At 40.6% G+C, this 12,825-nt stretch overlaps 1 protein-coding gene across 4 annotated transcripts in view; it reads left to right on the forward strand.

Annotated features, from left to right (window-relative positions):
* Window positions 1–222: 222 nt before the first annotated feature.
* LEF1 (lymphoid enhancer binding factor 1) overlaps window positions 223–12,825 on the forward strand; it is a gene marked incomplete at both ends in the record, with an annotated part of 130,142 nt that continues 117,539 nt past the window's right edge. For all 4 annotated transcript variants that reach the window (XM_080697981.1, XM_080697983.1, XM_080697982.1 and 1 more), the window contains 3 exons: window positions 223–426; window positions 2,572–2,638; window positions 3,960–4,093. In XM_080697981.1, the coding sequence (XP_080554107.1) occupies window positions 223–426; window positions 2,572–2,638; window positions 3,960–4,093 (405 nt within the window). The remainder of the gene's footprint in view (window positions 427–2,571; window positions 2,639–3,959; window positions 4,094–12,825) is intronic.

Below are 12,825 nucleotides of genomic sequence, written 5' to 3' on the forward strand. Positions count from 1 at the left end.
GGCGTCGCGGCGGCGGCTCCCGCTCGCCCCTCCGGGAAGCGGACGCCTCTCGAGCCGCTGACCGTCCGCGCACCTCCGCCGCGGGCCCGCCGCGTCCCCGGCCCGGCTCCCCGCCGCCGCGCTCGGAAGACAACTCCTGACGGGCCGCGGGACCCGCGCGGAGCGGCCCGCGCCCTCGGCCCCGGCGGCGCCCGCAGCGGGCGGGGGCCCCGAGCCGGCGGGATGCCCCAGCTCTCGGCGGGAGGCGGCGGCGACCCGGAGCTCTGCGCCACCGACGAGATGATCCCCTTCAAGGACGAGGGCGATCCCCAGAAGGAGAAGATCTTCGCGGAGATCAGCCACCCCGAAGAGGAAGGAGACTTGGCCGACATCAAGTCCTCCTTGGTCAACGAGTCCGAGATCATCCCGGCCAGCAACGGACACGAGGTGGGCGCGGGCCGGCGGCGGCGGGCTCCCGCCGGGCTTCGGCGCGGCCGGGCGGTCCACACAAAGCCGCGGGACGTCCGCCCGCGCCGCGTCCCCGGCGGCGTCTGCGGGAGCGCGTCCCACCCCGGCTCGGCGGCCCGGGTCGCGGGGTCGGGGGTCGGAGGTCGCGGGGTCGCGAGCCACGGCCGCCCGGGCGGGCGCGCGCCGGTCCCCGCGCCCGGAGCGGCCGGCCCGCGCCACCACCGCCCGCGGCCCCACTCGCTCCCAACGGAGGGCTCTGCTGGGGTTAGTTGGGTCCGAATCAGCCCCTCCATCGGCCCAGAAGGAAGGCGAGCCCGAGCCGCCGGTCGGCGGGAGGGCCGGGGCCTGGGGCCGGGAGGGAGGCGCCCGTGAGTGTCGGGGCGCCGCGGGCGCGCGCGGGCCACCGAGCAGGTAAATAGAGGCACGTGGCGCCGGCGCGGGGGCCGGGCCCGCGCAGAACCTCAGCTGCGGAGGGACCCGGGGCCCGACTCCTGGCCACCCAGGGCCGCCGCTGGGAAACCCTCTGGGGGAGGAAATCCGGACGAAGAGGCCGACACCCGAAAGAAAGAGTTCACCAACGCTTTTCCCTTTAGAGAAATTTGGAGGGTATTACCCTTTTTCCTTAAATGGCATACTTCTACCCCCTAAAAGCAAGCGCGTGGTTTTGGGGGCGGGGACATTTGGGGCTTTAAAAAACACTTTTAGAATACCTCAGAATTACCTTCTGCATCCCAATGGCAGGGGTGAGTATGCGTTTTGGAAGGCTGGGGCCTGGGTCTGAGGAGAGCATAGGGTGTTTTTTCATCCGTTGAATTTAGTTGGAAGGAGATGGAGAGCTAGGGTGTACTCAACCTCACCTAAAAGATTTGGGACTTGGGGGGAAATAGGTCACTGGAATGGAAGGGGAGGTGGAGCACCGGCCCAAGGAACCAAATAAAGTCCAAAATACTCAATTTTTGCCAAACTCACCTTTATAAAGCACTCTCTTTCTTCCCATTTAGCTTATTTTTCTGTAGCTCATAAACAAATCTGCCACCCAGTTCACAACAGATTTTTATACTTTTCTGGTCTGGCCAAAAAGGCACCGCGTTGGGAACCGGCAACCCCAGTTGTCAGGACTCTGTTAACCTGGTGGTGGTGTAAGTGGGCACACAGAGACCCAAAGAAGATGGTGACAGGCTATACCACTTATTTGCACGTGGTTGAGTCGAAGTGGATGGTGGTTACCCAAACCGATTATTGGGCTATCTTTTAGATGTCTATAACCCGACTCTCAAATTTTCCTTTCTTTAACCACAGATCAGTTGTATGTTTTCTCTTGTAACCCGACTCTCAATTTTTCCTTTCTTTAACCACAGATCAGTTCTATGTTTTCTCTTGTAAACCTGAACTCAGGCAACCATAATGGGTTGTGAACTGGAGTGGAGTTCTAGCAGGGACTACCTAGGACAATTTCCTTAAGGCCCATTGGAGTGGTTGGGTGGTTGGCGTGCGTGCGTGCGTGTGTGTGTGTGTGTGTGTGTGTGTTTGGGTACTGGGGCATTCTATCTTAGAGCTGCAACCCCAGCCCTATTTTTTATTTTGAAACAGGGTCTCACTAAATTTCAGTGGGCCTAAGTAGCAGAGGCTGGCTGCAAACCTGTGATCCTCCTGTCTAGCCTCCCAAGTACTGGGATTACAAGTCTGCACCACCATGCCCGGCTTTGCTTGTATATTTTTAAAATGTCATTTTTGGTTGCAAAATGTTATTACAGTCCACTTTTAGTCAGACCTAATTGAAGAAGAGATTTGAGAGGCTATCACAACTATCAACCCTATTAACTCCAACTCTCAACACTTCAGGCATCTGTGTAGCATTGAAGGTTTGGGTAAACAGAACAGCACATAGGTCATCTCCAAATCTACTGTGTTTTTGTTATTTCTACTTTTTGGTCCTGATAATAATCACTAAAAAAAATACCTGTTGAAAAGAAAAAAGATTCCCCCAGTACTCAGCACTAGCCAGTTCTTAGATTAAGAAAACAGATAGATTGGGGTACACCTTAGGCTCTTCCTTTGCATCATTATTGTCACAAATTCTAAGGTGATTTTCTTTCTTTTGGGGTTGGGTATTCATGCTCTTAGGTGGCCAGACAAGCACAAACCTCTCAGGAGTCCTACCACGACAAGGCCAGAGAACACCCCGAAGATGGTAAGATGCCTACTATATTTCTCCCAACTTTACCACAGAACACATGTTATTTGTGTATATGAGTTTGTTTTGCTGTGTTTGAGTTCAGCCTAGAACAGTGATAGGACTATGCCCACTATTATAGCAAAATGGGAAAGAAAACCCAGGAAACTTTTTGCTTATCTCAAATGTATATTCTATGGTTTAGCAACTGTCTTTAAATGAGTTAGAGGCCTTTGGATTTCAGTTAACTTTCAAATTCTTGGGAAAGAAGGAATATTTATAATGAGTTTTTTTTCCTAATAAGAATAGTTTTGAATGGATGTTCACTTGCAAAAATTGCTGTTTGAAGCTTGTTACAGTGAGAAGACAGGCAAAGCAGTGAATGAACAGACTGAACATGGCTCAGCAAGCAGTCTAGCTTGTAAAAATATAAAACTTCTAAGTAGGAACTATGCATATGAAGCAGGATAGACTTTCTATTCCTGATTCTTATTAAAAGCTTTAAGAATTATGTATATATTTTTAGATTTAAGGACAGCTCCTTGTGACTTTGAAAGAATCAAATAACTAGCAGGAATTACTTGTCAACCAGTCTGCATTTTTTTCTGGTCTCCTTTAATTACTTAACAATTTGCCTGACCAGAATGGAGTATTTGGACTTATATTAACCAGGAGAAAAAGGCTTCTTCCTTGGAGACAAAGTAGTTGCATAGATTAAAGGGAAGAATTGTATAAGCTGAATACATGCAAATTTCTTTGACATAACAGTGTAAATGTGGCGCGTAAAATCAAGCCTTCCAGGGGTAATTCTTTTTAAATTTGAGTACTTGCCCATGTATTAGATATGACTGTCTCCCTCAGTAAAATCTAGAAATGTTATAGAAATATAGACATAGCAATTTTGAGTTTTCCTAAAAGGAAAAGCATAATTTCAAGTGTATAAATATATGTGTTGTGTATAGATAGATGGCTTAATATATTTATATTATGGTTTAGGTTTGTGGGTGTTCCTTCATGTTTCTGTATTTCTTAGTCCAGTTTGTTAGTATTAGACCAAATTAAGTTAGATGGATAACACTTATTATTGTAAAAACATCAGTCAGTAGTGGAAGTAAATTGAACCACATGTTTTTAAACATCTGGTTTGCTGCTAAGCCTTTTAAGAGAATAAATACTGTCAATCTAAAATAGAGCATAATAATCCAGTTATAGTACTTTATAAACAAGTTTTTTTATGTAAAGTCTTATTTGTCTTAGAACTGTTAGATTTTTCTGAAGAAAAATGCAGTGATATAAAGGGAAGCCAATGTATCAATGATTGTTCTTCGGATTCTCTCAGGAAAGCATCCAGATGGAGGCCTGTATAACAAGGGACCCTCCTACTCGAGTTATTCCGGCTACATAATGATGCCAAATATGAACAATGACCCATACATGTCAAATGGATCCCTTTCTCCACCCATCCCAAGAACAGTGAGTAACATGCTGGTGTTGCAAATTATTTTCAGAGATGTAAATTAATTTGTATTTTGGCAGAATGGTTATTTTTTTCAAACGCCAAAAATGCTTTCATTGTATATGACTGGCTTAAAATAGTGCTAGCTTTGATGTCTTGCATTTGGAATTTTAGCTTTTGGCTTATTGGTTTAAGATTAATTGCAAATTAAGTGTTATGAAATAAAATGAAGCTAAATCAACAAATTAATGATTTTTTTTTATGAGTATTGTGCTTTCAGTGTTGATGACAGGAAAAAATGTATTTAATCTTTTAGCTAAGAACCTGATAGCTTTCAGTACCCATAAGCTATGCAGGAAGCAGAATTTTTGAGGTTCATTTGGAGCTGAGCATTTAGATTTGTTACTTTGGCTTTTTAAAGTGTCTTGTTGGGTTAAATTAGCAATTTTAAGATTCTTTGTGAGTGGTAGATGAGTTATTTTTAACTTTATTGTCAATTGTTGAGAAAGCATCACCTGGAGATAACCTAAAGAAAGTTGTTCCTTTTATTATCTTGCAGTTAACTTTTGAAGTTCTAAAAATGTAGTGGCATTAAAACTGTACTACGCAAATGCATAACATATAAAGTTTCACATTTGTTACTTGATGATATTAACTTATCCTTGGGAAGTGGAAACCTCATTTATGTAGTGAGAAAACATTTAAATGGTAATTCGTGTAGTACCTGGACAGGATTGTGTTGGTGATGGAGTTCTCCATGAAAATCATCTCTTAGACAGTGGCGATGGATTTTCGCTGATCTGTCCATATATTTACCTTCTATCCAGCACCATTCTCCTTCCACCACCCAGTCTCCAAGGAAAAACACTTATGTTGTGAGTGTTAAGGTTTAGAATTTTCAAGTCTCACTGGCTCTCCTGGGAGCCAAATCTCTAATAAAAAAGAGAACCTGTATTTTTTGCCCATTGCTTCTACAAACTGAAAATATCGATCATAAATACGTGGAGCGAGCCGTGTAGTTAATGCCTCAATGTCCTGGGAGTGAGAAGATTCACACATGCAGTAGAAGGGAATGGCTGGTGATCGTTTGTTATCAACAGCAATGTTTGTAGTTGTCTTGATTATCCGTAGCTCTCATGTGTTGAAATTATGAGATTAAGAAATGTAATCACTTTGTGTGGGCACTGTAATTTAGAAATTATTATAATTATTTTTCATAAATTTCAAAATGATATTTGACCTCAAGTATAAAATAAGATTTTTCTAATTTTTAAATAGCAGCTAAAATGGAGATCTTAGAGATTTAAGATCTGATGATGGTTGCCATAAGAAAAAACTATTGTATACTTTATTTTAAGAGTTTTCAATATTTAATGAAGCTTAATGTTTATGTGGTACATAGGAATCTTCTGCCTAAAAATAAATGAGTTAATAAAAAACAAATGTAATGTAATATTTAGAGATCACCACAAATAAATTCTGAGTTTTAAAACTTCTAGAGTACATTTGTTGAACTAGAAATGCAAATATATCAGTTATTTTTTATAGTTCCATAGGCTTTTTGTTTTTTTGGGGGGTAAAGGGAGTATGGAATAATGGAAAATTTCTGTTGAATTTTTTTTTAGAACAACAAATAATCTTTCCAAATCAAATTGTAGTTTGGATAATAATAGGTAGCTGTACATCCAATGCATACTTTGAAATACATTCCTTAAATCAGTTAACTTTACCTTTCCAACAATTTTTGAAAAAGTATAATAAAAATTTATTGGCATTTGTAAACAACACCCAAGAATATTGGACATTAAGCTTCTCTTCCTCTTTAAGCCGGCATTATGCCTCCTGTTTAGGCAACCTTTTCTCCTGATTGCCCAGTATCCTCATTATTTTGAAATTTTATAGAATAGAAAGGTATTTGTTGTTAGTGTAGATATTAAAATTTTGAGGTATGTGAATCAGTCATTCATTGCTAAGGAAAGATTTGTGGCCAGAATAAATGTCAGTAGGTGGAGAGTACAGGCGTCGGATGCGATCCGGAAATGGTTATCTTACCCTGCTATCTAATGCTTAGCTTTATTCTGTTACATATTAGAATTCGTTTATTTCAGGCAGATTTTCTTGAGATATTTTGCAGTTTGCACAGTTCCAGAAGCCCTTCATTCTTAACCACAAGGCTATGTCAATTGTTTTTTTAGGGTCCAACCAAAGTAAGTTACAGTCTTTGGTTTTTAATACTTAACAGCTGTTTTTAATGTGTCTGAGATCAGAAACACTTTAACCGGAAGGCAGCCTCTCTTCTTCACCCATAACCACACTTCTGTGTTATTGCTCTTTAATACTGTTCTTAGCAGAACTCAGTGTGTCTGACATCCACAATGATAGACAGGAACAAGGTGACCATTTGTGTTTGGGCTTAGGGTGGGAACATCACATCCTGTGACTTGAATTTGCATTACAAACAATTTCTTATTTACTGTATCTGCTCCCTGAAGTGTTAGGAATGGGCAAACTTCTGGGGGTGGGGAGAGACCTTTCCACCCTTTCTCTTCATAGTCTTCTGTTTGTATGTAACCAAGTAGTCCTGAGAATCCCAGTTATGGCAAACTGGCACACACAAAAACACTTCTGCTAGAATCTCATTATAACAAATGTACATGCCTTTACTCTGCTTCAAACACTGGCATACATGTGCTCTCGTAGATTTTACCTGTGGCCTAAGTGCCACTTTATTAACTCAGGAGAACCACTTCCATCCAGCCAGGTTTTATCCTTCTTCAGGGAAACCTTAATTGGCAAATTAACTTTTTGTAGAACTGGAATTCTTAGAAATGTGAATGTCTATACCCAAAATCTTGTGAATAGGTCTCTAATCAAATTTTAAATAGGAATTCTCTAGATAAATTGAGTCTAAGAAGAAAGCACCTATGACAACACATTTGGAGTCAGTGTGCACTTTTAAGGCACAGTCAACCTCAGCTTGAGTTAGTCTTCGGCACAGACAGGGAGAAGAGGTATAGAGAATCTGCTAAATATTTCAGAGCCAGGACCCTGGAGAATTTATTAAAAGCATATTCCCAAACCTTTCTTCCTCTGAACCTTAGTTATGAAAATCCCTGTGGGCCAGTGGTAAAGTATTAAAAGAAAAAAAGTAGTTCTTTATATCCCAAGCTCAGTCCTGTCATTTGCTTGAATGCCAGGTGACTGGTGAGCCTAGCTGGCTTTAACACAGTGAAAGTTCCCATTGGTCGAATGACCTGTGGGTATTCATCTTAGATGTCAAGCTTCCATTTGTCCAGCTTGCAGCCCAGATGTTGCACACCTTAGACTAGAAGCCTCAAGTAAAGTTTCTTCTCAGTAAACTTTGCTGTCAGGCACAGCACGGCACTGCACAGCACCAGACCAGTGTCCTGCTGCACACTTTCATTGCTTCTGGTTCTTATTGTGATCTTAGACTGAATTTTTAGGTGAGAAAGGAAGATATTTGTGTTCTCATTCCAGCCAACTCTTAATTTTTTTATTTTTAAGTAGGAGTTGTTTTGGATAGGTAGGAGCTTGTTTTTAATTATAACAATTCTTACGTTAAGGGAATTAGCATTTTGATTTCTAATTAACAGAACTATACCTATTATAACTTTGCCTTAACCCCCACCACCAAATTTTATTTGCTTATTATAAGCAGCTAAAATCTGATTTTATTATTGTTTGTATCTGGAATTAAGGAACTTAAGTGGACTTCAGTAAGCTCTTTGGAATTAATTCAGAAATAGAATCTTAAGACTAGGGAGAATAGTTTATATCTGCAAGATTTTTAAGGCAGACTCCTTTTCATTTTATTACAAGAAACTACTTAATTGACTTCCTGCCAAATTATTTTTAATTTTCTAATTTTTTATTTTTTATTTTTTTGTGGGTCTGGGGATGGAACCCAGGGACATTTGACCTCCGAGCTACACCTCCTGCCCTATTTTTTATTCTTTATTTTGAAACCTGGTCTCACTGAGTTGCAGAGGGCCTCACTAAGTAGCTGAGGCTGTCCACGAACTGCAATCCTCTGGTCTCAGCCTCCCAAATGCTGGGATTACAAGCGTGCGCCACCACACCCAGCTAATTTTCTAATTTTAGTTGTTTAATTTTTGAAATCAAATATATTGAGCTTACCTCAAGTATAGCATAAGTTTTAGAAAGTGCATTCTATGTCACATTTGTCTGTGAATGTTGAGACTGCAGGAAAATGCCTTAGTTCTCAACTCTTCTGTTCAATCCCTTAATTTCACCCCTGTGAAATTGGGAAAGGATCATAGAAGAATCAAGCTAGTAGTACCATTCCTTCTTCAGATCTCTTAGCCATCTTATACCAGTGACTTCTTTATTCAAATATCTCAGGAAGCCATATTCATGTGACCCATCAGGAGCTACTATTGCATTTATATGTCTTATCCTTACATATGTGTGTGTGTGTGTGTGTGTGTGTGTGTTTTTAAATGACCCAAGTAGTTTCTTGTTTATTCACAAAGACATAAGAACAACCCAAAAGATATTCAGTAACTTCACTAAAGCAAGACCATCAGGCCAACCTGCAAAGAAAACTTCCATATAGTCTTAGATTTGCCCTCATCAGCCCCTTGGCTGTGATCCCCTTTCCTGTGGTCAAAAACTTACGTGATTTAATAGAACAGACATAGGGCCTCACAAATGGGTCCATTAGGGGTCAAACTTGTAGCCTCACAAGTACTTTTCCCAGGGTCAAGTGGAACATTTCGCAGCTGTTGAGTTTCTTTAAAAGACTTAATTTTGTTAGTGCTTTAGGCGGAACCATTTTGGATTTATGTAATTGAAATATTTTTGAGCAATCAGATCACTCCATTCTTTTCTGACTCCTTTTGTTCTTCATTTATGTATTATAGATATGATTGGAGTTTTCTAAAACTGGTTTCCCTTTGATTTTGGAGAAAAATCTGGAGTTTAAAGATAAAATGTGAGGCAGAAGGATTTGCAGGTTTGAGGCCAGCCGCAGCAACTTAGTAAGACCCTGTTTCAAAAATACTTAAATAAATAATAGGTCTTGGGATATATCTCATTGGTAGAATTTCCATGAGTTCAATTCCTAGTGCCTCAAGAAAAGAAAAACAACAAAAAAAAGATAGAATGTTCCATTGTTTTCTATGACCAGCAGTAAAGCACCTATGTTTATTTCCAGGTAAAAGTAGAGCAGAGCATACTGTAGGTGCTGCTGTTATGGGACTCAAGGTTGTTTTTAAGAGGTAGATGCTTGCTTAAAACTTATCTTTTTTAGAGCCATTGCTTTAGTGACTGACCAAGCTGAGCCAGTGTACAGAAGACTAATATTGTGATCAATAGACTTAGTGCTGCTTTTTGCTTTCCTGACAGTCCTTACTTCCAGTAGAGGACTAAAATAATTCAAAAAATAAATTTTAGGAGCCAGGCATAGTGGCACTTGCCACTGTAATCCCAGCTACTTGAGTATCTGTTGCAGGAAGATCACTTGAACCCAGAACTTCAAGGCTAGCCTAGTTAACATAGCATTTCTATTTTTTAGGTTCACGATCACTTTTTAATATTAAATTGTGATTTTATGAAGCCACAGTCTAGGAACTGTAGACTCTGCTATAAGCTCTTAAATCATTATATATAAATGATTGAACCTCTAAAATTTGGAGGCTCAAAGCCTAAAATTACTTAGAGACTAACAACAAAGAGAGTGAGAGAAGTTGGGGAGTAAAGACTGAGGAATTGAGCAGAGGTTTGTCGGTCCAGAGAGTAGCAGTGGCTAACTCAAAAATTCTGTTACTCTACTTAGGACCATTTACAGATGATTATCAGAGGCATTGTATGAGGATTTTAAAGTATCTGCACAACAGTATGTTTATACATAATACCTACTCTGATTAAACCTCTAAACCTGCTATGGAGTTATTCACTCATAACAGCTCAGTCACTGGCAGAGTTCCAGGGAGGATGGAACTCACATTGCCTTCAGTTGGTGTGGGGAAAGTGCAAGGGGTTTTGGTCGCCTTTCCCATTTCTCTGTTCATGGGAGAAATAGGAGTAGCGGAGATGTTATATCACAGAAGGTCTAGAAATGTGTTTATTTTTGCAGCTAACCATGGGCAATAGAATCTTCAAAAAACTAGATTATGGGTCATTATGTCTCCCTATTCTCACAAATACTCCTTTGTAGAACTTGATGAAAGTTGTGCAGACTTAAGTTTTGATCAGCATAGTAATTTATTCTTGTGATGATGTTATATTTACTTTAATTAAGATGCCTATTGCTAGCTGGACGTGGTGGCACATGCTTGTAATCCCAGCATTCGGGAGGCTGAGACCTGAGGATTGCAGTTTGCGGACAGCCTCAACTACTTAGTGAGGCCCTCTGCAACTCAGTGAGACCCAGTTTAAAATAGGGCAGCGGGTGTAGCTCAGAGGTTGAATGCCCCTGGGTTTCATCTCCAGACCTGCAAAAAAAGAAAAAAAAAAAAAAGATGCCTATTGCTGCTCTACTCAATATAGAGAAAGATGAAATAAAGAAGTAGATGTAGGAGAGGCTTTATAATATAAAAAAAAGGAGTGGGTTTGAGATAACTTCAGTTTTTTATTATTATTCTAGTCTTAATGTTTTATTTTTTTATTTTTTTATGGTACTGGGGATTGAACCCAGGGGCATTTTACCTTTGAGCTACATCCCCAACCCTATTTTTTTTTTATCCTTTATTTTTCAACAGAATCTCACTAATTTGTGAAGGGCCTCACTAAGTATCTGAGGCTGGCCATGAACCTGCAATCCTACTGTCTCAGCCTTCCAAGTACTGGGATTGCAAGCATGTGCCACCACATCAGGCTATTGTCATCTTCTGAATGAAGTAGTCATCAAAAAAAAAAAAGAATTTTAAATCCTACTTACTAAGATTTTTTTTTTTTTTTTTTGGTCTTTTATTTATTTTGAAACAGGCTCTTGCTGAGTTGCAAAGAGCTTTGCTGAGTAGCTGAGGCTGACTGGGAACCATGGTCTTCCGGGTCTCTGCCTCCCAAATGCTGGGATTATAAGCATGCACCACCACACCTAGCTCCTAAATTTTTAAAAAAAAAATAATTGTGCTATTTTCCAATCCTGAAAATCTTTGTAGTAAAGCTATCTACTAGCCGAGTGTGGTGGCATACACCTGTAATCCTAATACTTGGGCAGCAGAGATAAGATCACAGGTTTGTGTCCAGCCTAAGCAACCTCATAAGGCTCTTGGCAACTTAGTGAGAACCTGTTTCAAAGTAAAATAATGAAATGAGAAGCTGGGCGCGGTGGTGCATACTTGTAATTCCAGTACTTCGGAGGCTGAGACAGGAGGATAGCTTAGGTTCAAAGCCAGCCTCAGCTACTTAGGCTTTCAGCAACTTAGTGAGACTCTGTTTCCAAATAAAATATAAAATAGGTCTTGGAGTGTAGCCTGGAGGTAGAAGGCTCCTGGGTCTCATCTCTAGTAGTGCACGCGCGCACACACACACTAAATAAATAAATAAATAAATAAATAAATAAAGTAAAATAGAGTTGGGGTTATAGCTCAGAGGTACAATGCCTCTGGGTCCAATCTCCAGTACCAAAAAAAAAAAAAGCTATCTACTATTGGTGACAGCTGATCATCTAGTGACCAGTCTATCAAGGACCACTGATGACTTTCCAGAGTGTCATAATCAGCCTAGCACAGAAAAGACACCTGGCAAATATGCTGAATTAAAATATAGTGTGCTCAAAACTTTTCATAGATTTTTTGGATATTCCCAGATGGTCACTATTTTTATCAAACCAAATGCTATGTGAAAAGCAGGACCTGAAAGTGTCTGCTATTAATATTTTATTATACCTTTTCTCTGATATGCTGCATCCATGGGTATAAAGGTGTAGTAGATTGTTGTTTTAATTGAAGAAGTCAGAGTCATTTCTTTTAGAATGTTAGGTTTTCAGGTAATAGCTCAAAAGAGTTAGCTGGAGAAACTCATTGCTAGACTAATAAAGAATAGGGCTGGACCCTCACATGAGAATTGATCATAGAAGTACTTATCTCTTACTTGGGTCTTAGACACCTAATTGAAGAAATGGAGATAATAGAAATACTTTTTCCAGAAAGGTGCTTGAGATGGGAATATAATATTAATAAAAAGAAAATCACTTTCAAGTATATTTTAGTGTCATGTAGATAATGCTTTGCTATTCATTTTTATTCTCTCCCAAGCTAGAAAGGACATTTTCTCCAGTAGCACTTGAGGCATTTTCACTATTAGAAATTCTGTACATTCTTTTATTTATTTATTTTTTCCTTTGGTACTGGGGATAGAACCCAGGGAGATTCTACCTCCGGGCTACACCCACAGCCCTATTTTTTTAAACTCTTTATTTTGAAGCAGGGTCTCACTGAGTTGCAAAGGTTCTCACTAAGTAGCTGAGGCTATCTGCGAAGTGCGATCGTCTCAGCCTCCCAAATGCTGGGGTTACAAGCATGCGCCGCCTCTCCTGGTTTGTACATTCTTTTCAGTTTCATGTGGAAGCAGCAACATTGCTGACTTTTCTAGGCCAGTGCATGTTGTAAATTGAGTATACCTTTTGGCAATGTAGAGAACGATGTTTTTTAGTTTATTAGGGGAAGGGAGGCAGGTCTCTGAAGGGAAGGGAAGTACCAGGCTAGATGTTAAAAGACCTGAGGTCTAGTTCCATAGTGTCCATCTCCCTCCTCTAAAGGTG

This window comes from Muscardinus avellanarius (genome assembly GCF_963383645.1).
Source record: "Muscardinus avellanarius genome assembly, chromosome: 6".
In the NCBI taxonomy this organism is placed as follows: domain Eukaryota; kingdom Metazoa; phylum Chordata; class Mammalia; order Rodentia; family Gliridae; genus Muscardinus; species Muscardinus avellanarius.